Here is a 27042-nt window from a genome sequence, read left to right on the forward strand (position 1 = left end):
ATAACTAAACCAAGATCTGTTCTGTTCTATTTTTAACATTCTGAATTTGAAAGCTGCAATGCAATCTTGGCTTCCTTTATTTAGTCAGACTTCTCTTGTGCATGGATTAATTTATTTGTGGTGGAGGATAAAGCAAAAATAATTGAAATAGGAAGGAGCATTCAAACTCTCTGCATATAGAAAAAATGTTGAGTGAACAATGAAGCTTCTGTTTTAAAAGAAGACAGATTTCAAAGATGCTTGCAAGTACATGTACATAGTACATGTAGTCATTCTTCCTGCTGAACAAACCCATGGACAGAATACTCATTTGTACACTTAAGACCTGTCAGCAAAAAAAATGGTCTTGCTAGCTGACCCTAGAACTTCTCTCCAGGGAGCTGATGTCTTTCTCACTCCAGTGATACCGAGTGCAAGCTTCTCTCTTTGTCAAGATGCAAACACATACGTGCTGCTCAAACTCTACTCACAACTTCCCGGTCTGCTTTTTAAACTTTCCCTGCAAATCACATCATGATCTTTCACCAGGGCTTTGTTCAGGTGCAACGCTATTCCTTTACAAAGAGGTTCCTGACTTTTCACCTCATTGCAAGCCTTTTCTTCCTAAACAGCTCAAACATACTCTGTTTGACTGTTCTCAGACATAAAGTAATCCTCTTGTACAAAACTTAAGAATTACATTTTTTTTTTATATTTTTTCTTATTTTAGATTGCAAAATACTGTGCTCTCATTGTATACTCTTGCATTGGGTTTACATGGTAAAGTTTTGGTAGCAGGGCAACTGCAGGGGTGGCCTCTGTGAGCAGATCCCAAAAATGTGAGCAGATCCCAAAAGCTGCCCCTTGTCAGATCAGAGCCAGCTAAATAAAATCCTAACATCTTGGTGGAGGCAAATCTTGTACTGCAATTTAATTCTACCAAAAAAAATATATATTGTTTCTTTCTGACAAACTGTTCAAGCCCCATCTTTCACTTAGAGTTCACCCTCTGTAGTTCTTATTAATTCTTTTGTTTTAACTCCAGCATTCTCACCTCTCTTCTGTCCAGAGATTTAGTTTCTGCTGTGCAGTCTGAGCAGTGTAGGACAGTCTTTCACTACCATGCTGATGTTGCCTTTCTGGAGAGAGCTGCTGTCGTAGCTGCTCTAACTCACGTTCATACATCAGCCGCTGCTCTTCAAGAGCACTTCGCTTCTCTTCCAAGTACTGTTTCTCCAAGATCTGGACCACGTTTTGTACAGGGTCTAAGAAAAAAAAAAGGGGGGGGGAAATGTGAGAAAATGTGAGATAATGTCACCTTCTTTATTTATATGGCAACAGCAATCGAGATATCCCAGAATCCTTGCAAACACAGGATGTCTGTTGCCCCCAAAAACAAAATCCAAAATAATAAATTAATACTGAATTAAATAAATAAATCCAAGCAAGAAAAAATTTTGGCATGCAATTAAGCTAGAACAATGGTTCTGACCCTCTTCTACTGCATACTTCAGTACTGTGAATTTATAATATGTTCCATAATCCCAGTAGGAAAGAAAGAATAAATCAAAAAGGGAACAAATCAGTAAGAAAATAAGAAAACAATGCAAAATACGAGAGATGATGATGTTAACCAGGGAAGGATATGATTTCAGGAAGTAAAAAGCAATTTACTTTCTCCATTTTGGCAGAGAATGAGACATGTTGAATTGCTGCAGATGTAAACTGAGACAAATTGTCTAACTGATCATGCATCGCATTGCGCCAATGAACTTCACAACACTGAAGCAGACAAAGCACATTCTACAGGGGCTTTCTGCATTTGGTATTACAAAGCACTTTTCATCTCAGTATCACTCAGAGCAAATACTCATTAGGATACTCTGTCCTGAAACAACAACTGCTTCTGTCAGTCAGCAATAGTTAAAACTAAATTACATTCAAATTAAACAAGAATTACGTGGTCTGCTCCTGGTTTTAGGTCCAATGACAGGCTGTGCCTCTGACAGAGCGATTCAGTAGAATAAGCTGCTTCTATGTACTACCAGCACAACTCTTCTTCATGTCTGTATGTTTGAAAGCTTAAATACAGCCAAAATCTGGTTTGCAAAAGGACCAATCTGGATGAACATATTTGAGTGACAGCACATGCCCTAAGAGATTGCTGATTATGTGTGCCAGACAGGGAAGGGAGAGGAGGAAGCTCCACAGCTGGAGGGGTGGATAGAGGAAATAACTTTGCAGCTCTAGGACTTGTCAGGATTTTCAACTACAAAAATGTTGAGCTTTAAAATAATTGTGATCTCTTCCATTTTGCAAATATGTATATAAATATATATATAATTTTTTACATATATATACATACAAAATCATGTTATGACTTTTAAGGATGCCAGACTGTCACAAAGGAGGGAGAAAAAAAAAACTACATTTAATTGCACTGCCTTGTTTCAGACTAGGGTCTTCTTCTCAAAAATAAAATTAAAAAAAAAATCAGCATGATTTAGTTAGGAGTCACTTTGCCTTCACTACCCAGATCCAGTCTTATTAAGACTTTGTGCAAGTTTTCCTGATACCACAATGCTACCTACATGAAAGAAAATTTGTGTTATTATAGCATTAAGTAGAGGATTCACATGAAAGGTTCCATAGGAGATCCACCAACAGTACTGTATGCTGGGCACCATAACAGGCACATACACTCTCCCAAAAACTAGATCCCTTGCATTTTTATGAACAAATGTAGCATTACTATATCCAGTAGTGTATAACAACTTATTTAGTAGTAAACCTACTGAGACTGATTTTGCTGAACTAACCTACTGTCTGTGATTTTAACATACATGGATATTTAGGAAAGTCACTTTACAAAACAAGTCCTTTGTATTATAAATGCCAGAAGAACAAACAAGATCCTCAGGATTCTGTTCCTACAGTGGATTTGCCCCTCAGCAACCTTTTTGAAACACTGATGTAGAGCACATCTTTATCTCTAGCAGAAAACAACAATAATTATAAGTTGCTACTGTAGCCCAAGCTGTCAGTGGAAGAAATCACTGGCTTCATACAAAGGCATCATCACAAAATACCACTGAAATGGCAATTACAAATCATGAAGTTAAAAGTCGATCAATATAAATAGCAACCAAATAGCAAAGCAGTGATCTAAAAGTGTTTTAAAATAACCAGAAATAGTACTTTTTAGTACATGACATTCTCCGAAATATGGCTAGCTCTTTTTACTTTTTAAACAGACGATGCAACAAAAGCAATTGACTGAAATGAGTTCTAATATCCTAGAATACAAACCAAGTTACCTGTCTTGACCTGCACCACCCTCCTCCTCCTAACTCATAGCGAGAATGGCTCATAATGCCAGTCATTTTCATGTGCATAGGTTTTAATGTATAATCCCTAAAACAGTTTAAACTATGTATAAGAATAGTTGAGAAATCAGTATTATGCAGCAGAGAGAGAAGAGGCATGGAAGAAATTAAAGCCCTCTGTTGTATTTGGAAACACAGGAAATGAATCTAAGGCTGAGTCATTAAGACAAGACTTTCCTAAACTGCTCCAAGACCAGCCCCAATGTCAGGGAGCAGAGTTCTTTAGTAACAGTGATCTTTTCAGCCACCTGGATTTACAGAATTACAGCTATCCCAGGATTATATTATACCAGGGAAAACAATTGGCACACGATGCAACAAGCTAGTCTAAAATTTCTAATTTCAAGAACATTCAGTACTGTTGGGAGTGAAAAGGGGAGTTATGCTTGTATTGCAATGCAAAATGTAAATTTACACTTCAGAGTCTTCAGTTTACTTTTTGAAGGAGATTCACACACACACAAAAAAAGCCTTTAATACTGAAAAAGCAAAATATGCTGTGAATTATAAAACTTCTAGTTAGAACATGAAAAAAATCAACAGTCAAGTTTTTACAGTTCAGAAGAACTGTAAATGATGATAAAGCTAGATTTAAACACCATGGTCCACTATTTTGGATTCCTCATGCAAAGGCAAATCAGGGAAGATTCTCCCCAGTGCTTGCAAAACACCCATTAAATTCCATGCAGTGTTAGAAGTCCCAAGTCATAACTCTCCACATATTCATGTGGTAAAATAGTTTAATGATCCTGACAAGGCCATTCACATGCAGTTACTTCTCTGCAAACTGTTAGAATACTAATGCTTAGCCAAAAGTATGCACTTTCTTCATAGGATGAACAGCACTTGATTACCTTGCTGTATCTTCACTTAATTCACATCAGGAATCTGTTAATCCAATAATAACAATGCTGAATAAAATCTTTAAGATTTCATGTGAGTGCCTTTTTCTAAGCAAGCCAGGTGAAAGTCTTGCTTTGCTGAATTTCATCAAAATCCCTACCCTGAACTATAAATTTCTGTTTGCTTAAATGAGAAACTGTGTAACCCAATCACATTTTTTACTTAACCACTGTACCCTATACAAGAATAAATCCTTGTTAGACCAGCATCACAAATTTGTGGTACAAAGCAGATCTGACAGAATCCCACAAAGAAAGTGAATGTGTTGATGTGGGGTGGGGAGAATTGGGATGTCTTCTTTACAGCTGTTTTCAAAGTCCCACATTTTCCTCAGAGCTTCTTTGGAGCCAGATGTAAAATGTGACACTGTTGTAACTGATTACATGCTTTGAAATCTAATGTTTGCACTCCGGAGAAACCAGGCTGTTTATCGAAAGAAAGTCACTGTTCTCAAATAGATGACTAGATCAAGGTCGAAAAAAAAGAAAAACTCTTGCTTCAAGCTATATCAAACCACTGCTGTGAACGAAAAAACCCCAAACCCATGTATATACCTATAAGTAATCATATATCAAATTTAAAACAAACAAAGCTTATCAGAGAATACAAATGATAGAATTAACAGGCTTCAGTCCATCTGCCCCTCGCCCCCAGGGTATTTTCAGAGAATCTGAATGACAGAATTAAGAGGTATCAGTTTAATTTATTTTTTTCATTTTAAGGGAGAATAAATAAATGGTATTGAAACAAATCTTCTGTACTTCTTACCCAACAAAATGGAAGCCTGTCAGAAAAACTGTAATTTAGATACACCATCAAGAACGAAACCTTTAATTGCTATCTAGCTTGGAACCAAAAGATCATCCAGTGATACTTGTGGCTTCTTGTTTTGTCAGGGTTTTATTATCACTTACTACTCCAACTTAGTTAAGCAACGCCTATATGGGAGGGAGGGAGGAGAAGAGACAAGAAGCAGTATAACTGGGTTATGATGTCTTTGAAACTGCGCGATGTGTGACTGCTAACATCTGCTGTGCTTTAGGGAGGAAACGGCTCTAATGGAAAAGGAAGGTCTGCGCTGCCCTTGAGCAGACATGGAAAAAAAACAGCTAAGACTAAGACAGGCCTGGACCACAGTCAGAAACGCCTACTGAACTGAAATGCAAAGATGTTTGAAAAATTGTTAAGAACCATTTCTACCAGCTAGACAATAATACATCAAAATCAAAAGTGACCCTCTATTCAAAGAGCACTTGCTCATTGCTGACTGCTGTAGTTTATTCAATCCTCAGTTAGTAACAAGCAGATCAAGCATCAATGAATGCTTTCAAATTTCTCCAGCAGTATCATGCATGAGCCAATCGAGTTCAAAACCTTTGTCCCAGTTTTGGCACAGATACGGAATGGTTTGAGGCCTTAAGACAGGCAACAGAATCTTCACAAGGGATGACAACACTGAAGACCACCAGGATGGTAGATTCATCTGAAATTCGTCTCCTGGTATGAGTGAACCATAATGAGAATAATTCTGTTATCAAACAGTAATTTCGTATTCACTTGAATGGCATATTAATTCACTTGAATGACATATTAACTTGAAGAGCCTGACCCTGCAACTTACTCACACAAGCAATTCAATTAAAATCAAAACCAGAACATAAAAAACTGCAAACTACTGCTAGAGAATCAAGTACACAAAATGATCATATTGTACTCAAAAGTAAAAGAGAGGAAGATTAAGAGGAGACCAAGAAAAATGTGGGTATTGTACAAAAGAAAGGAGACACAAAGAAAGGAGAACAGAAAAAAAATGAAACACTGTCTACTGTATCTTTTTGGTTAGAGACCAAAAACCAAAGCATTTGGCTCTCAAATTTTGCATAGTTAGAAAACTTGTACAAAGTACTCAGTAGTCCACTAAGTTTTTCATCATTTCTTCTTCCCATATTGTAACACTTGAATTATGATGTGCCTTTTGGAAACCATGAAAATACAATATTGTTTTTTACATATTAAATTTTATATATGCCATGTATCATACCGTTATTTTATATATATCACATTTTATTCACTGTAACTGTCCAAAAAAGGCATTGAAATAGGTTTTAACAAACTAAGATTAAAAACAACTTCAGAGTTAAAAATTACTCTAGCTGACATTTTGACTACAGGTTTGTTATGATTTCAGTGTTTTTTTAATATGGCAAAAATGGTGTCAGTAATATTCGATAGAAAAGGAAGGATAAAACACATATCTGGAGCACCTTTCTGTCTGCGGTAACCTGTTAAAGCTAGAGGTCAGAAGAACTTAGCTGATGATTTGATGATTTGACTGGCACATGATTACAACTGAGCTGCACTATAAAGATCAGCACACTTACAGATAAAACTGCATGTTTTATCTGGGCACATGGGCACAAACCAACTACTAATTGTGTTGGTGAAATTTCTTCTTACCTCATTGACCATTTATTTGGCATTTAAATTTTTGTATTTTTATATGTGTGTATATACACACACTTCTATACACGCACACATATATATATTTATATTTATATTGAGGCCTTAATACAGGGACCAGAATTTTCATAAGGGATGACAATACCAAAGACCACCAGGACAGTACATCCTGATATACCTGAGGGAGTGGGTGAGTGGATATATTTAACTTTTTTTTCTGTAAAATATCTTTCGCTGAAAATGCTCCAAAAGTCCCTCTGGTAAGTGTACCACCTGCTTATAATCTAGAAATTAATTTCCGTGCTGAATTTGTTAAACAATCCAAAAGAACCTTTGGACTTATCTGTCAATTCCCTTACCATTACTATTCAGTGTCTTCATAATAACTTCCATTTGAGCAAACTCGTAATTGTAGTCTGGTTCTGAAGAAGCTTCACTGGCTGCATCCAGATCATGTTCTCCTAACAAAGCTTCTTTCTCAAAGTCTTTCAGCCAATCCCGTCGTTTCCTCTTTGGTAAATTGATTCTGTGTAAAAATAAAAAATTAGTTTCTAAAAAGCTTATGCAGAACAGTGGAAGGAAAAATAGATTGAATTTAATAACGCTAGAGAATAAAGATAAACTATTACCTAAAAAAGTGGTTGTTTCCCCATAATATTCTATCTCCATGCCATAGCTGAGTGACAGAACATACCAGTGCACCATTTACACAGGATCTGAAAAAAAAAAATATCAACTTCAGCGAAATCCTAAGACTAAAAGTTTGAAAAGTACCTATAAGATGTACTGTTTCTCACACCTACAGATAGTGATTTGTATCACATAATGCACAAATCAGATAGGTTCTCATTAAAGTATCAACGGGAAAATTACTGGTCTGATTTCTACCATCAGAACTAAACACAAAACCCCTTTTCCCCTCCAGCTCTGTTGTTGCAACTCATCAGTAAGCACACAGACAAGGTTGCATTTAGTTGTACTTGCACTTTTTTTTTTTTTAAATGCCAATTTCTCAAACTGGGTCCCTGCCTGTTTCTTATAAACAGTCTGTAAATTGGTTGCATACAAATCCTATTGATAAGGCTCTCCAAGATATAGGTTAGACAACACAATTGTAAAATACACTGTTAGCATACAAGGCATTCAAGCATAAAAAAAAACTTAGCTCCAAGTTTCATTCTCTCAACAAACTGAGTCTGTATTATTAACAAACTTATATTTTTTGTGACCATCTGGTGTATTGCTACATTTGCTTTTATGTTTCTTTGTATTTAAATCCCAAAATCGGAAAAATGGAGCATGTGAGTCACAAAGCGGGACAGTTTATTTGAAAGGCAAAAAATTAGGTAAAACAAATGCCTTTTCAGATGCAGTGTTCTGAAATCAGCTGTCTCAAATAAGACAACACAAACATTTAAGCATTTGATTTAAAAAACCTTTTTGCAAAGAAATTCTTGTAACTAGCTTTCTCTTGACAAATATTTTAAGAACATTGATTTAAGCACTGCAGGTCAGGCACAAGTAAAACAAAAAGTATTATATGTTTTTTTCCACTGACATGTGCCTTTGTCCTTGCCAGTCAAAATGACTGATTTCCAGTACGGTAACTCTATCACAAGTTTGAATCCCATCTGTTTGAAATTTTGTACTGTAGGCTGCAGAACAAGAATGCAAATGCTAAAAGGTATTTCACTCAAGTCAGAATGAAACAGATTGTGGATTTTTTTAAAGATTTCTCAAACTTTCCTCATTCTTATAACATCTAGACATTTAGATATTCAGATTTCAGAAAAGCAGTAAAGACCATTAGTTAGGACAATGGTACTGCTTATCACATGTCAATGGAAATGAAGTGATAAAGACACTTAGAATTCCATCCAAGAACCCACAGCGCCCCCCAAAACAACGAGTTATTAAACGAAGTAAGCAGAAAGAAAAGGAGAAATGTAACTTCACACTGCATATTTAATAGACACAACAGTAATTGTAGTCTTTGAATCTTTAAAACACCTATTTTCTCACAAAATACTGAGGTTTATAACAGGAACTACTCAGAGGTGAAGTTTACCATCCCACATCAAGAACCAACCATCACAGGGTTAGGATAGCCAGCAGCAGCTCAGCCATCTTGTTACCAACCAAGACATAGCCAAGCAATGGTCCCTCATTCCTAATGAATATCTTCTTGTGGTGGTTTCTTCTAAGCCAAACCACTGATAGCCCGTTATGATGCAGTGGTGTGTGTGGGTGTACACGTGTGGGGAAATCTCAGTTCTATCTTTGAATTTCACCATCTAAATATCTAAGTCTCTTATACTGCAGCTACTCACTGATCAAAAAGTAAGATATTTCTGACTCTGCCAAATAAAAATATGTGCAAGTTATCTTCTGGTAATGAAAAGCAAATATTTGCTGGTATAAGCGCTGCTGATCTTCCTTACCTTGCATTTTCTTTTGGTGTGAGTGTAACTTCTCCATCTAAAGCAATATCAATCTCACAGTGTTCTGGTTGGATTCCTATACCAAAGAGCTGTATATCCTGAGAGGTATCTGCACCAACTCTTGTGTGATCCTAGAAAATAAGTTGTTACTAAGAGACAAGCAAACTATTGCTGTTTATATAACTAAGACAATATTAGCTGAAGCACTGAGACTACACTGAGCAGATTTGAGGTCACGCATAAACTGTTCTGTTCTGCACTTGATCTTCCTACAGTTTTAGATAAAGCAAAATAAAGCAGCTGATACACAAATTCTGATTTTAAAATATTCCAAGACAATGCTTGCATATAAGCAATAAATGCACATAGTGAAGAAAACAAGCCATGTCATACAGCCATATGGGACAAAGGATAACACGGATAGTAAAACAAGGTGCATGGAGTTGGCTGCTTTTCAGAACGCAGCTATATAGCAACTCAACTAAGCATACTAATCTCCACATAATTTCAAGCCATACTGTAAATTCCACTGAAACACTTTACTTTGATGTTGTTATAGAAGTTGTACTTTATTTACTGTTGTTCAGATATGGAAGCGTTATCTCAACCACTAAAGCAGAAAAGTAACCACAAAGTAGACAGGTAAGTTTTTTCTATCTTGTTGACAAAGAACTCACCCTTCCAATATACTTCCTACTCAGTCTGTCTGATTAAGTATGCATTTGAAACTATTTCACTCTGAAATGAAGACTGTGGTAAACTGAATAATATGGAAGGCAGTGGCAGTAGGAAAACACATTTCTGTTCACTTTTAACAGAGCTTTTTTTCCCTCTTTTTTCAAAATCTTTTTCTGTCATTGAAGCCTTTGTTTATTCCTACCGATCAGTAATAAACATCTTCCTTTCACACTTAACTCATTGAATATTTAAGGAAATCCTCAACTCACTAATAAAAAGAAGCATTATATGTCATGCTCTTACTTTAAGAAGCAATGCTCTTTAGTCCAAAAGGCAATTCTGCCTGGAAAAGCTAGAATTTATCTCAATGCTGTTACATATTGAACACTTCTTCCACTGTTGGCAAGCAGGAGATCAATTAGGTAAAGCTGAACTGCAAGGGAAAATGTAAGCCTGAACAGCAGGAGTCCTATCTTATTTTACTGCAACTAGTCTTAACAATCTAAATACACTCTGAATATCAAATTGAACCAGAAATTCAAAACAACAAACAAGCATCCTTTCATTCTATATATACATTCTGGTTTCATTGTTACCTTTAAGTAGTAAACCAAAAGCTCATTGAGCGCAGGGTCCGCATTCAGGTTCACCAGGTAACACTTGTCATCTCCGACCTTGATACCTGAAGACTCTAGGGAAATACCCATGCTCTCTAGCTGTCTTTGCCTCTCCTGCAAGCACAAAAAATTGCCTGCTGCAATATGTAGAGACAAGTATGTCAAGTAAATAAAAGCAGAGCAACTAAAACTGAAGATTAACATGCATTCTTCATATTGCTACAACAAAAGAATAGAACTTAGGACAACGGTCAAATTTATTTTTAATAGAATTTATTTTTATAAACCAACAAAAAAAGGTTAGACCTAATCCTCAAACATCTGCCCTAATGATTTTATCAGAGGTATTCATACATAATACAATGTGGCCTTGAACCTCTGTGTTAGCTAAAAACTAATCTCAATTGCAATGACTACAAAGATAATCAGTCACAAATAATTTTGGAAAGAGCATGCCTTAGTTTAGGTTCAACCTTTTCCAGTGTTGTTATTAATTCAGCTAAACCATCTACTTGGTCATGCATGTCTTTTGCTCTTGTACAGTTTTGTTCTTTTGTTTGCTTGGTTTTGGTTTGGCCAGTTAGGTTGCTTTTTTTTTGTGCCTGTTTATTTGTTTAACAGGGATTGTACCAAAGCATGCATCTGCTACATTAAGAGTAGGAAAGGTAGCCAACAATACTACTTCTCCAAGCTATAGACAGTGGAAATTATAGAAAAATAGATCAGAATACTCAAGTCTTATTTCAAATATGATAATAAGAAGCAAATTCATTTTCTTTCTCTGGTTAAGAAGCCACAAAAAGCAATAGCAAATGTAAACGCAAGTACTGCCCAAAATTCTGATCCTTTTGCAATTCTTGATTTTCTTAGTCACTCCAAGGAAAAATTATTAAATATCCCACTGTGGTCTTATAAATAAAAGAACAACCGAAGTGTATTTTGATGTTATATTTTAAAATCAAATATTAACTTTTATCAGTTATACCATGACATAACTACATTTACTATACAGACATTTAGACTGTGAAAGGAAACGGAGAGCAGAGCAAAGGAAAAATCCAGAGAAATTCAAAATAATTCAAAAAACAGCATAGCCAACCAAAGCTCATGAAATTTAGCTGACTTGTACTCTGGCCTTTTCTCCTCAAAATTTTTGAAGTACCTGTGCAATTTCTTCTGTTTTCCTTAACTTTTCTTCCCAGGTTACTGTTAGCTCTTTTATTAGTTTTTCGGATTCTTCTAATTTTTCCTTCAATTCCGGTGCCTTCATGGCCTAAAATATAGAAATTAGCAAAACTTTAAGGTACACTTCACATTGCAACAGCTGCTTAAACAAGAAAACTGAATACAGCCAACAGAATATGAAATGCTGCAGGTACAGGATAGGTTTTGACTATTTTCCCAGGTTTTTCATGGCAGAAGGTGAAGAAACAGGTCATTTGCAAAGGAAGAGGACAGAATCAACATGAAATAGGTTCAGATCTGAAATAGATGAAGATCTACCTAGTGCCTCAGAGGCTAATGGAACTATGCAGACCAACAAAATCTGCAGGGCTGGCCACTCAAGCTTCAGCATCTGTATAAAAAAATCTGAGTATTTAATAACTCTTAATCGTCTGAAGCTCAACGCTAATGTCCTTCTTCCAATAGTAGTTTCAAATACAAATTCCTCTTGATGTTTAGCTTTCCATTCTATCTTGCTTTTGTAACTTTTCCTAGAGTTTCATTAAGGCTTTCAAGACTGACATTGTTGATTATATCTTAAGGGAGGCGTACTCTGGAGCTAACACAGGCTTCTTGTTTCACAATAGGAAACAAAAGCAAGGGGCTTGAAAACATTCAGCACCAAATAACAACTCAACAGGCGGGCATATAGGTTTATACAATTGTTTTCAACAGAGATGGAAGAAGAGAAAAAGCTTTTAAAAGAATTAGTAAAATTTGGAGTGCTCCCTACCTTCCTATGGATTGTATTCAGCCACAGTCTATCAACAAAACTAAGAACAGACTACAAGAATATTTTCTGATTTAAAATATGGAATTAGAATAGATTTTTATTTAGGAAAAAAGTGAATGGCTCCTTTCTCCTAAGGGAGATTTTCCAATTCCAGTCTGTAAGGATCTGTTCCCATAAGCGACAGTATTCCTTAAATGAATGTAAAGTTTAAACGCCACAAAAATTTAGCTTCAGACATACTTCCATGTTCTTTTTCCCACAGTTACTATGTTTTGCCTGAAAATATCAATAAATTTTCCTACAGTGCAGTGCCTAATTTCCCCAGATATCACCAAAAGTACTCCTATCCTGATACTTTTTGCTCCAATTAGAAACATTTATCTAGGATATGCAGCAATCACACACTGTTAACTCTCCAGCCACCAGACTACTGATGGTTCTGGTGTTGCAGTTCTAACAATTCTTGATAGATTTTCACAAATGTCAAAGAGAGAAATGTCACACACATTTTGTGGTCCAATACCAGATTTACAGCTTTTCACACTTTTCCATTTGACATCACAGCGGTATCTAGTCCACCAATTAAAAAAATAATAATTCTGCTAGTAAGTCTACACAATGAAGTTGTACCATCACTCTTATCTGTGCTGCATCATCTACTGCTTGATATGAAGTTCTTCAAGGACAGTCCATTCTGACATGAATCACCACCTGTACTATGTTGTCCTCACTTAAAAGTTATTAAAAATAAGCAAATATTATGTTGGATCTATTTCAGGAAACAAGGTTAATTATTTAAAAAAAAAAACACACAAGCAGAGACCCTTTCTTTGCTCATTTTATAAGACTTAAATATAAACCAAGTCTTCCAGATGAAGTTTGACATTTCCTCAGGTAATTCCATTTACACTGTAACATGAATAATGTTACCTCGGCTTGCGAGAGCTGTTCTTTCAATTTTTCAACTTCTTCTCGTAATTCTCTGATGACCCTAGCATTTGGATCTTCGTTCACCACAGCATGATTAACTATCCTTTTGGCTCTGTCTGCATATCTCAGAGTAGAGAGTGTTTCTTCATAGTTGTCTGCTGCTGGACTAATTGTGGCTATCATGGCAGTTTGGCTGTTTCCTCCCAAATTGTCCTGTAGAGTACATCCACATAAAATTGAGGATTAAGAACTGTTCTGAGATTATACAATGTCTTTACAGAGATACTTAAGATACAAATCTTAGGCTGTTTAGACACTGATACATAGTCTGGATGGAAATTAACCAAGGTGATCCATAAACATTTCCAACCATCTCCACCAGCCTAAATTCCAATGTAACTGAAAATACGTCAAACAGGACTTTACATACAATTAACAAAGTATATGCTTATCTGCACATATTACTTGGACTAATTTGTAGCTATGACCTTCTTAGCTCATTTCTTTAAAATAAAAGACAAGCCCATAAGCAGACAGAGGTATGCTAAAACCTATTAAGCTGACAGCTTGTGAACATGGTGAACAGAAAGTATTAATTACCTTGAGAAGCCAAGTGAGTACAGAGTCTCTGTAAGGCACAAACTTATTCTTCCCTTTTCCTGCTGCTTGATCAGCAAGCGATGATATAACCAACCCCAGTGTTGAAAGGGATCTATGAAGGCAACACAGCAGAACAGCTTTGAACACATATTCCAAAAGTATATTTAATAATACACAGAGAAGAGTTTAATTTGTGCTGTGCAAAGGTTCACATTTAATTTTGAAAATATTATAGAATAATTTAAGCTGGAAATGACCATAGGAGATCAAAACAAGGCAATTTATCTATTAAAGTTACATATTTGGAACAATATATGGATAACTACAGTGTTTCATCTCATCTGGTGCTCAGACCAAGTTCCAGAAAGACTAAGTTGAAATATTCATGTATTTGAAATAGTTTTAAAAGTGTAAAGCAGACCACTTCAGTACAGGGACAATTACTGTCTTAGATTACACATCTACCTTTCCTCAGAGACTAAAAAGCCTTCCATCTTGGACACTGCCTCATGACACCATTACAAGGCAGGGTTGGCAGTGCAGCACAAATCCCCCTGTATCTAGGAACAATGTTTTAAGAGCACTAGCTTAACAACTGACTAAAACCGAACATTTCCCTACCCTTAAGGAGGCAACCTCAAGATAACACCAGCTATGGCACAGGAGAACTAGTCTGGCAGGTGAATCAGCAACTAAGCAGCCATCACATGATAGTGGAAGACTGCTCATCAGAAGAGACCGAGAAGGAAGTCCCATGACAAAGGGGTTGACTTATAATAGAGGTGGTGCTTTAATTGAATCTTTTATGGGGAGCAGAGAGGAGAGGAATAGACCAAATAATCTTCCAGTTACAGAAGTGTTGCAGGAACACAAGCATGAGAAAAGAAAAGCCCCCCAAACTGCTTAGCAGACAACCACATCCCCAAAACCACTCTAGAATAGTGAAGAAAATAAGAACTTGTTCATCATGGTACACGTACCACTTCTACCAACAGGTGCAAGTATTAGCAATCTTGCAAAGCACCTACACATTATATATTCCGATTGTTATATAATCCTGTGTAAATGTTAAATGACATTGGGGCTCTTGGGGTGAGTATGTTTAAGATAATGAGCTGGTTCAGGAGCCTGAGAACATTAAACAGGTGCCTGAAGGGTTGTAAAACTGACAACACAAGCTCAAGAGCATACTGGCCCATCATATTCATAAAGAGTAGCTGGATAATTGGTCATAACTACCAAGGAAATATTTAGCATTGCGATTAGATAGTTAAATAAAACCTTGGTTCTACTGTTCCACTCCATCCTGTTGAGTTTTTTCAAAGTAGGAGCACTATTTTAGTTGGTGTTTAGACAGTGTTTGCACAGTATTTGTAAAAGGGCCTCAATGCTTCTGAAGCAACATTTTGTAAATGACAAAAATATTGCAAGAATATTTCAAAGAAGACATCTGAGGGCAAGGTAACAAGAACCGTTACATATGTCACCACAGATACCTCATATTGCAACACACAATGAAACAAAATGGTAAGCGGGTAGTGGAGAGCTGAAAGCAGAATAAAAATGAAAGAAACTTGAGAAGAGCCTCATCAATCCAATGTTCCAAGCAACCCCTCTATTTTGAAACTTTGTCTAAAGGATACCTTTCTAAAGTCTGTCTGAATAATTCACAGCAAAAAGGACAGTCAATTTTAGTTTGTTGCCCAAACAAAAGCCTAACAACTCCGGAAGGCTTGGGGGAGGGAGAATTGGTTTTTGTCTCCCATCTTTCTTCTGCACAGATTGGGAAGACAGTGTGCTAAACATGCAAGAACAAACAGTAGGATGCTGCTGTATGCTGGTCCATAGCAACCTCCCACAGCGCAACTGAAAAGCACTGACAACACAGTCCCAGTGAAGTCCACCTTCAAGAAGCATAAAATTAAAAAATAAAAAAAATAAAGATGTAAGAGAAAAAAAAAAACATGACTCCAGCTTATTTGCCTCTAATTCCTCTTGTCCTCCTTAAATGAGACAAAATGTGAAAAGCAAAGCCAAAATACTGGGCGAGGGGGGAGAAAAGGACATTTTTTCACTCCGAGGGGCAGGGGGATGGAAAGAACAGGGATCCTAAAAGGCCCACCATTGACATCTACTTGACAACAGGGCTGCCACACCAATTCTTAGTCACAGGCACTGTTTTAATAAACAGGAAATTATAAGCAACAGTTCACTGACACAGGATTAAACAATGCGATAATATTTTTGCTCCCGAGTTATAATAAAATACTGATTTTATATTAAGACTATTAACATCTGCAGTAAAAATCAAACTAGAGTACTTTAAGTATGCTACATGAGATTTCGTAATACAAAGCTGCTTAAAGACTATAAGGAAAGTCCTAAAAGAAATGGCTGCACCATATAATTACAGGACTCAGCGGCTGCGTTGCTTTATGCTGGATGATGCATCAGAGATCTGTCATTACTTTGATCCTATCTCAAACGACTTACACCTAATGAATCAACCAAAAGGCCTAAGCCAATAAATAGCACACAAAAGACTGAGGCAGTTCAGAAAAAAACAGTGAGCTCACATGGTGCAAGACCATGGGAAAGTGTAATTTCTGCACACTTTCTGTTCTCCCTGACCCTTTTCCTCAAGCGTGACCAGGCTGCCTTTGCTCTTCTGTGGCTGGAAACTTGCACACTCCCAACAAGGGCCTGTGTCAGCAGCATTCAAGGGCAGGTGGTGCTCCCTTACCACATGGAAGAACTGTCCCTAAATGACTGCAATTCAAGCTACTTCTGTACAGTTTTCCTCCAAATTCTTCAGCAAACAGAATCATTTTTTTCTATTAGTTAGCCCTTTGAATATAAAAAACCCTCCCTAAAAACAGCTTGGAGCCAGTCCTGTCCCAAACCATTCCATCCCACCCTACCATTACCCTTTAAAATATTTCTTTTGGCATTCTCAAGTTAAAATGACAATAGCTATGATTTCACTAATCAGTTAAAATTACAAACTGTTCACACAATTTATTTTTCTTAGACACGAATGTACAGTTTGCTTACTCTGTTTTCTCCCGCTATTGTACTTTAGGAATTCTTCAACTACACCGCAAAGTTATTAAGCACCTGTGTTTCTCCACTCACTATAGGAAACCAACACATCCTGTGGAGCAACGAGCACATCCAGCTTTCTTATGAGTTATGGCAAGTCCCCCAAGGACCTCAATAATAAACAGCGGACACCCAGCACCACTTCATGACCCAAGGCAGCTTCATATCAGCTCCGAGAAAAAAGAGAAGTTATCTTTATGACAACTTCACAGAGCCATTAACAAAATAACAACTCTCAGCTGTTTCAGTAAGCGGGAGAGCAATCCACCGCTTCCCCTCTGCAACGTGCTGTCCCAAGATACAAAAGAGTTTGCAGCAGGGCAAGCCATGGGACTGAGGCAGCAGCTACCGTGGTCTTAGATTGGTTTCATGAAGAAACAAACAGCAGAGAAACCTGCAGAGACTGGCTGAATGTCACACTACATAGTTTTGGTATGCACAGCTGAGCGAACATTTTCCCTGACTTGTAAATACAGAAATAGGTATGTTATTTGCCCATTCTTCTTCAAGGCAACAAAATGTAGTACAAGCGGCAAATTTATTTGCCAGGTAATTATAGCAGCTCTGGTTTTGATCTCATTAAATATAGCGCATGCTACCAATCCAAGTTTTTCTAATAAAGAAGAAAATAAAAAGAATAAAAATGAAAAAACAGGAGCTGACATAGCAAGGTATATGGTTTAAGTATTCTATAATACTCCATAAAAGATTATTGCCCTTCCCTATTAAGTACGGTACATCATACACGTTACCCAAAAGAAGATCATGCACAATGTTCTGTGAAGAACCAGTGTGATGAAACATGCATACCAACTTTGAGGCTTCCAGTAAAAGTCAGACTTCATTAAAGTTCCAAGTAACAGCAAAAGTCTAATAAAAGACACGGCACTAAGAATTCTCTTTTGCCCACCAGTTCCAAAAGAGATTTCACACATAGAATACTTTTAAAATGCACTGAGGTAATACAGGTTTATACCATATAGTAACTTAATTGATGGGAAAAAGGAGAGCTGTCAACCTATCTTTTTAAAATATCTTTTATAGAGAGATCTGGTGCTTGCACCTGCAGCATGGGCAAAACAACTTTCCCTTACTGCATTACTGCCTTAGAAGCTTACTAACTGCATTACTGCCTTAGAAGCTTACTAACAAGTAAACATCCTATTAGAAAAAAATAATAACAATTAAAAAAAAAAGAAGTCTTTCTGTATCTAAAACTATATTTGGAGTTTCTTAATAGCTGTTGGGAAAGTTGGCATTTGATTTTTTCCCCAAGAATTAACAGGAAACATTCAATTTTGCCTTTGTTTATGCAAAAGACAAATACAATTTCTAATAAAATCAATCTGAATTTAACTAGTATCCCGCAGGGTAAAGGTTTGATACCTGCCATTAGACCAACAGGACCATATAATTTTGATTTACAAGAATGTGGCTACTGATCTGATGCATTAAATACATAATATATTAGAAATTATGCTATAAAGAGCAAGCATGTTCAAACTCTAAAACAGGGTAACTGAAAATCATTTTAAGCATGAATGCAGTTCAAACACACTTTTTTGCTATCACTGTTAGATTAAAATACCATGAATTTTTCAATTTTAATTTTAACATGTTGCAAAATGTGTAGCTTTTAATGTTACAGTTGAACTGGTTTTTTGTGTGTTTTTTTTTTGTTGTTGTTTTTTCTCAGGAAAAAAATAGTGTGTTTAAGACAGTAGTGATACTGAGCTATATTCTTGCTTTTGGGTAACAACACAGTAACTACAGTAAAAAAAGTGCCTTGAAACTTGTCATCGCTTGAGTACAAATGCCCAAGGCAATGTTAAACTTAAATAGCTTCATTCTGGTCTGGTTTTCTTAAACTGTGAATTATACTCTTACATATTTTAATACATGTTGGAACAAAGCCATTCAACTCTGCAACTTTGCATTCCTTGAGCATACGATGAGACAAACACATAAGCCTGGGGACAGGGTGTATAAATGAATCACAAAAGGTATATGCCTAATTAAAGAGTGCTGCTGTCACTTTTTCCAGATAATACTCATATACCTCTCCTCTGAGTCAAGTATGAATCAGGATCCCTATGCCAATGTAACAAAACACACGGTGTTCAGTACAGAGCAACTGAAAGAGAGATATTAACTGCTTCTGGCTAGGCATATCATTTGAACCGACTTGCGACAAGCACACTGAGACAGGAGGCCAAGGAAACAGTGGTTGTTCTTACAAGATTAAGGTTTGCAACCTGTGTATGCCAATGTCTTACTTGTTTATGTTGCTGCCTTCCTTCAGGCGTTCTCCTGCAGCTCCTGTTTTGGACACTCTTTCACTACCAGCCAAATCCACCAAGCTGACCTTGCTGACCTTCTCTCCAGAATTCTGCACAAATCAAACAGGTGAGAAAAACAGCTAAGAAACCTGAGCACAAAACGCTAATGTGTCTGATATTAGCATAATTACGCTGCTGTCCATAATAACGTGGGTCAAGCTATCAAATTCAAGATATGACAGAAGTAATTCTCACAGTTCTTAGTCTTTTAAGAGTCACTCATACACTATACTAAAGGGCTGAACCACTAATGAAGGTGAATCAGACATGTGGTAATGTCAATAACTTCACCGGCATAGTAGGTCATTAAAACATATTAACGTCAGCAATAGTTAACACCAAAGACAGGTTTAACAGCGGCAATATAATCTTGAAGTGATCCAACTTTTTGCTTTATCTGGTGTGCTTCCTCTCTCTTCCAGTGTTCTCTCAATCTTACATTCTCACCAATGTTACTTTGATTACCAGACCCCACAACATTAAAGGCAGCTGCAGAGCTAAACAAATCATGTATGCGTGCCAAACAAAAAATGGTGAGTCATGCTAAAGTTTTGACACGAAAGATGAACAAATCAAGAGAGCAAACATGTTTTTCTCTCCACTTCAGGTCAAATGCAGAGATACTATAATATCATAGAGCAACTCAACTCTGAGACACGGTGGCACTTATGCAGGTTAAACAGTCTTGAGAGTTGAGGCACCTTCAGCATTAAAATGGTAGGCCATGTGTGTCTTTAGAGCTTTAGCCCATATTAAGTGATACTAGTGATACATCTACAAAAGCATGCAGCTGGATAGCAATGGAGAAGCTGCTTCTTTTAATTGATTGCTGCTCAAAACAAACTGAGAACATTCAGTGGCTGAACAGAAGAAAGAAGAAGAATTCACTACAACTTTGTAAATTAACCATCAGAAATACATACACCAGAATGCAGGTCATAAAGTGTCTGAGTCACTATAATGTTGAATACAGCATGAGAGCGGCTGCTTTCTTCATTCATGTTCGTTGCAGCAACTGTTCGTGATTTGTTTCCCTCCGACATCAATGACTCAATATCCTAGAGCAAAAAGAGTAAAAAATGATGCCAGGATAAAAGAAAGTTTTGAGCTTGCTGAATAAAATACCCATCTAGATGGAAGGGTGTGTATGTGTGGGAGAGAAGAAGGGAAGGTAGAAGTAATGAGAAAATTCTTTTTATGTTTTGAGATGCAATGGCAGAGAGGGGACGTAATTCCACAGAACGACATTACGTCTCAACTCTATTTTAAGTGCTGCACTTAAAAGCCCAGCAACAATATTCAATGCACATTCTCCTTATCTGCTGCTGAAATACACTGGCAATATGCACATTGCAAATCATACTGTTTAATGCCAGTAATCAAGCCAACTAGATCTACTTACAGAACTAAACACAAATGCTTTTCTTTACTAAATTGTACTAATACTGTATTCAATGAATTGGGCCAAAGGGTTACCTCACCTGCAGTTTGTACCTTTCTACACATGTAAAAATAAAGACGATTATGTGGAGTCTGATATACGTGCAACAAACTAGGTATTAAAATTTCCTAGAATTTGAAAAAATAAGATGTACTTTCAAAGTACAAAATTTATGATAAAAACTGCAAAAGCAGTTATATATATGCACAGATATGCACACATACAATATGCACAGATGCTCCAGAGAAATAAAAATCCCGATAAAAAGCAAATTGCTTTCCACACAATACTACACAAAGAATGGTTTAAAAACAAAGCAACCACAAAAAACATTTCCTAAAGCAGCTTCCTCATAAAGAGGGCTATGCAATTTATACAACTGCACTGCTTTAATTAATTCCATTGTAGAAGTCCATTGGATTCTACAATACTGATTTATTTGAATGCATTCTACTAACTCAACTGGGCTCAGATGCTGTCGTGATTTAAATGATTAATTATATTAGCCATGCTGTACATTCTCATCCAATACACTTGTATAAAGTAAGAGGCTGTATTCAACAACAACATCAGAGGAATTAATGCTGGAAGAATTAGTATTCTTATTTTGGAAGCCTCACATTTCCTTTGTCAAGAAAACATGATGTATTATATAAATTGGCAACTGCAAAATATAGAGATATCACTTTTCGTATTTTTAACCTACATAACAGTGAACCCAATGCTTTATTAAATAAATACTTGTGGAAGCATTACAGGAGATCTTTGTGATTGTCAGAGACTGTAAACACTCAAGAAATGAAACCTCTGGATGGATACTAGTTTATCTCTGGTAAGATTCCTATTGCTTAGGTGTATATAATTTAGACACCTTTCATGGGTTTAGATTTACCTCAAAGTTTGTAACAGCCAGCTGAGACAAGCCATCTACATATGGTCCCAACACTTTGTGCTCTCGAACCTTAAGGGACTGCCGACTCCTACGGAATAAAATAGAATTTATACACAATCCACTACTGTGAACTTTATTCCAGCTAAAAGACATAAATTCACCTGTACTATGTAGAAGATTTTTGTAATTTCATATGATATTTTCTTTTGTTTTTCAATTAATCATGAGAAGAAAAATGTCTTCCAGAAAGATTTGACTTAATGAATAATAAAGACTCAAATTAATCTAACTGGTTTCATTAAGTATACATGAATTATTTTCAGAGCATCCGCCCACCCCAGTATTTGTGGCTGGATCAAAATCTGAAATGCCTTATTTGGCAGAAAGAATACTGACAAAAAGGGAAACAAAAAATTCCCCCCAGCAATTTGCTAAAGATTCAGTTATTTATTAAATTTTCCATGCTTTATTGAAATATGTCAATTATGTCTAAAATCTATCTTTTAACTAACTTGCGTTCTTCTTTACCTAATGCAATTATGCTAAAGAATAAAAAAGGACACGTATCAATGCTCGGACTGAAAAAATACTATCAAGATATCTCTTATCTAGAAATCTTCATGCCAGAGAGCCTAGCCAGTATTTCTGAGCAAACAAAACAGAAGTAATAAAGAGTGCCATGAGTATATTCTGAGGTGTTGCACCTTCCCATTCCAGAAGTCCAACTTCTAAACCAGGAAAACCAAGTTGTTAATAAGTTTTACACTCTTTATGAAAATTAATGAAGTTTTTTACTTGAACAAGGTCTGGATATCATTGCAAAAATACCTCAGCATTTGCTTTCTGGTGTTAAGTTACTTCACATAGTATTTGTTTGCATATATTTTGCTGCTATATTTAAATCAATCCACACTGGATACTACTTCATATACAAGCTTTATATGGATATTCTCTTCTTGCTGATGTTTGGTATCTGCTCCTTTCTAAAGGAGCTGTTTAAACATACATTCTGAAAAACCTTCTCAAGGATTTCCAGAACTGATTTTCACTTTTCAGTTTCAAACAAAAAAAAAAAAAGGAAGGTGGTGAGTGAGGGTGAAGCTACTAACCCTTTTGGGTCAAGTAAATCTCTGACTTTCTCATTGTAGATTTCCATATAGGACACTTCAACTTTAAAAGTATGAGATTCATTTTCTTCCACAGAGATTCTCTGAAATAAAGCACAACAGAGCCGTGGGATCAGACCCAGCTGCTCTGCATTGCCCATCATTGAAAAGGATTTTCCTGAACCTAAAGGAAGAAAGGAAAAGAAAATGCTTTAGAATGAAGTTTCTGAGCTACTCAGTTGCTCATGAAGAATGTTTTAATTCTCTTTTTATTTCTCCAGAAGTACATATCAGAACAACACGACATGTTATTCCAGACAGAATGCTTGCTCTTTGCACTACAAGATACAAGTAAACAAAAAGAGAAATTATCTTAACAGTCTCTTATAACACACACACACGCACAACTGAATGAGCCTTGGGTATGAACTACTCCTTTCAGGCTTCCAAAACAGTCCCAAGAGGTAGCAGCGAGGAGCATATTTACAGGGCTGCATTTATACTGTCACTGGTTAGTTGTTGTGACACTGGCTAAAGTTGCTGTGCATTTAAATGGGACATTAATTTCCAAAGAAGTGAAGCAAATACAAATCACTAAAATGAAACAGAAAACAGCATCCTGAAAAAATGTTTGACATTAAACATTATATTTCTACATATAATTTTAAATACTATCTAGTTTAATATTTATGTTGTGCTCTTCCTACTTCATACATGTGCACAAGAAGTATTCCCTTTCTTCAGCACAAGTGACTCTTACCTGTCTGTCCATAGGCAAAAATACAAGCATTATATCCCTGAAAGGCCTTTTCAAGAATTCCTTCTCCAAGGCACTTGAACACCACTTCCTGACCTAAAAAATAATTATTTTGTAAGTTTATTTTACACAAAATGACAGATTAAACTTTATGGAAAGCAAGAAAAAAAGGTTTTGAGATAATCTTTACTATTGTGCGTATTAAGGAACAAATGATTTCATATATAACTGAGTGAATAAAGTTCAAAACTGTTGTCTGAAACTAGTGCAACAGCTACCTCTGTGTTTAAATATACTGCTCATTTTCATGTGAAGGGAACACTTTTTCAAAGGAGTCATATACGCTGAATGCTTAGAAAATGACTTAGATAACAAACTTTGTATTATTTTAAGTGTAAACTTTGCAATCAGCATGCATTCTTTAATCACAAACTATATCAAAGGGCTCTGTAACAGAATTGCAACAAATACATCACTGAACTAGAATATTAGGCATATAACAAATGCAATGCTAGAAATAGTACTGATTGTTCTCTCGGGAAGTGGCCTCAAGTTTCACTATAAACCACTGTTATCCACCCCACATCAAGGGGATGCTGGAATCCAGGCAGAAACATTCTGAAGACATCGAGGCAGGAAAAGCACATTATGAGTTTGAGAGACTTAAGCAGATCTATCTGAGGACGTATACTGGCAAGTCCATAGTTTGAAACATCAGCTGCAGAATTCATAGTCTGAAAATCATCTCTCTATGCCAGGCAGATCATAGATGTGCTTCTATCTTTTAGACGTGGGAGATAGAAGAGGAGTAGCGTTTTTTGTTGCTGTTGTTTTGGGTTGGTTTGTTGTTGTTGTTTTTCCTTTTTAATAAGGAAGCTCAGAATTTGTACATCACAAACAGGATCAATGGGTTGTTTGGTTTGAGTTCCGATCTGAGAATTGCACCATCTGTACATACATCCAAAGGAAGAAGAACTGAAGTAAGGACAGCATTTTTATATATGTTCTGGTGTTTGGTTTTAAACTTACATACACTGCCTGGTGACTTTCTGAACAGTGGTGAACAGCCACACTTCTCCGTTAATTTAGTTTTAGCAGTTGTCTGTTTATCAGTTACAAGAAATTGTACGTTGGATGCAATGGTGACTTCTATAGCTCTCAAAACAGGACCTTGTTGCATAAAAAAAAATAATAATCTAGCTGCACATTTATATGTTGCTTGAGAATATTTATTCTCTATGATCCTTGAGTAATTGGTAGGCCACAGAATGCCTGCAGAACAACCTGTGGAATGACTGTTTGTAGAATGGTTTACACTAATGTAAATAAGATTAAGAAGTCTCTATTACTTCTAACCTAAATTCTCTTTTGCTGTAAAGGAAAAATTAGGACAACAATGCCATATAAAATGGTCCATGTATACCTTTCCAATTGGATTTCTAAAATTCCAAAGGGTTACTACTGCTCCTTGGATTAACACTGCCCAGAGTAACTTCAGAAACACTGAATAGAGGAATTCAAAATAGAGGAGAACCTGCTGTACTCTGGAATAATTGCATCTCCTTCCCTGCACATTCATTCACTTCTCATTCAACTTATGACTGTTCAGTCATTTTATAATATATATACTTTGACAGAGGACTGTTTGACAACAATGTAGAGAACATTAACAAACTACTGAAGAATGAATGAAGAAAACATATCAGTGGAAGTGTATAATAAGAGGGTATAATACATAAAAATATGCCTTCCAACCAACTCCTGAGGGTATGTTTTGAAGTTAGGAAATCAAAGAGGCAAGGAGCCACTTACTGTCTTGCTGAGCAAGAATGCAAAATCAAGTAAAGATGGATGTTGAGTAAAATTATTAAGAGAATAAAAGCATATAGCATAGAACCATAGAATCACTAAGGTTGGAAAAGACCTCCAAGATCATCTGGTCCAACCATCACCCTACTACCAATGTCACCCACTAAAACATGTCCCTAAGCACCAGTCCTGTCAAGCGGTGGCACCAGTTTACTTTGAAAACACTGTGTTTGGTATTTCATGGTTCCAGTCAAATCTTTTTTCCTAATTGTGTGTGGGGTTTTTTTTGATATTTTTTTTTTTTTTACATTTTTCCCTTCTGCCTAGCAAAGTGTGATGGCCAACATCCATTTTCTAGCTCACCACATCTCTAACGTCTAACTTAAATTCACAACAATTTTGGTGACATGATCCAACAAAAAAGGACTGGAGTTTTAAAACAAAGCTTGTTTTTCTTTCTTAACAGTTACTTAGAGGAAGAAGTTTTTCAATTGTATAGATGAATGTGTAAAAGAGATGAGGACACTTCAGTACGTTGAAAAGATGGGGACACTGATCCTTTTATGAGTGTTTTCTATTCAAACACTATTCCACAAAAGAAAAAATATCATATATTCTGCAATGTTTGTGAGTGTAGAATAAAACCACTTGTCAGAAGAGGATAAAAAACATATTGCCCACTGTTGACCAGCAATAAAACACAACCTCCTCCATGTTTCCCAAGAAAAAAATTGATACCGAAATGTTACAAAACTGTGGATGGTCATCATTAACCATGAGATGACCTACAGAATCTTCTACTGCTAAATACCACAAGAGGAAGGCAGTTTAAATAACACAGATAATGCTGGATATTTTTTTGCAAAAAAGATTTTTATGAGCTCAGCAACACAAACATAGACAAATAGGCTGTTCAAGAGTGATGTTTAGAGTAACCTGTCAAACTACCATGGGATAAAATAAAATTTGGTTCTAAATGAACTCACAGAAAAGAAGAATTTAAACTTCAATTACAGGTATTACAAGTATTTTATTCTTCTGTTAATGCAGTGCACTGTTGAGGGCAAGAGCATATCATCCATGAGATGTGGAGATATTTTCATCATGAAACATCACCTTTTGATTGATTACAAAATTTTTATTATACAGAATTATGTCTATATACACTTAAGGTTAAAAGAAATAATGCAGTTCTGTTGTCTACACTACTGATTGTGGTTTTCCTAAATAATCTTACACTACAGCAATTAATATTTCTGCTAATTTACAAAATTTTTCTTCCACAGATACCTAGTGCTTAAAAAAGAGAGCAGGGGTTTTAACTCAATCCTAATTTAATTTTGTCAAAACAGAAAAACGTCCTTTTGTTCACCCCTGCTATTTAGTTACCAGATTTCCCTTACACCGACTTCTATTGTCTTTTAGATAGGGCTGCCCAACCTTCCAGCCGGGTAAGATCACATAGACTCTTATGGAGGCAACCGAGACCAGATGTCGAAACTCATCTCCTCTCCCATCTTCTGTGCAAAACACGGGCAAGTCGTAGGTGTCTGACACACATGCCACTAGGCTGGGGAAAGCACAGCCAAGACTCACTGGAAGCCTGGGGCGGGTGTATGAGCTGCCAGTTCTCACAGGGCAGGAT

General features: G+C 36.3%; 1 protein-coding gene across 6 annotated transcripts in view; it reads right to left on the bottom strand.

Annotated features, from left to right (window-relative positions):
- KIF13A (kinesin family member 13A) overlaps positions 1-27042 on the bottom strand; it is a 126278-nt gene that overhangs the window by 32681 nt on the left and 66555 nt on the right. For all 6 annotated transcript variants that reach the window (XR_013947566.1, XM_080582712.1, XM_080582709.1 and 3 more), the window contains 13 exons: positions 23592-23684; positions 22835-23015; positions 21726-21813; positions 20316-20450; positions 19330-19442; positions 13952-14063; positions 13352-13564; positions 11627-11737; positions 10444-10578; positions 9170-9300; positions 7358-7444; positions 7088-7254; positions 1034-1244 (listed from right to left, as the gene is read on the bottom strand). Coding sequence is in view for 5 of the 6 variants with exons in the window: in XM_080582712.1 (XP_080438838.1) it covers positions 1034-1244; positions 7088-7254; positions 7358-7444; positions 9170-9300; positions 10444-10578; positions 11627-11737; positions 13352-13564; positions 13952-14063; positions 19330-19442; positions 20316-20450; positions 21726-21813; positions 22835-23015; positions 23592-23684 (1777 nt within the window). In the remaining variant the exon portion in view is untranslated. The remainder of the gene's footprint in view (positions 1-1033; positions 1245-7087; positions 7255-7357; positions 7445-9169; positions 9301-10443; positions 10579-11626; positions 11738-13351; positions 13565-13951; positions 14064-19329; positions 19443-20315; positions 20451-21725; positions 21814-22834; positions 23016-23591; positions 23685-27042) is intronic.

The sequence above is a fragment of the Anser brachyrhynchus genome, assembly GCF_964034855.1.
Source record: "Anser brachyrhynchus genome assembly, chromosome: 2".
In the NCBI taxonomy this organism is placed as follows: domain Eukaryota; kingdom Metazoa; phylum Chordata; class Aves; order Anseriformes; family Anatidae; genus Anser; species Anser brachyrhynchus.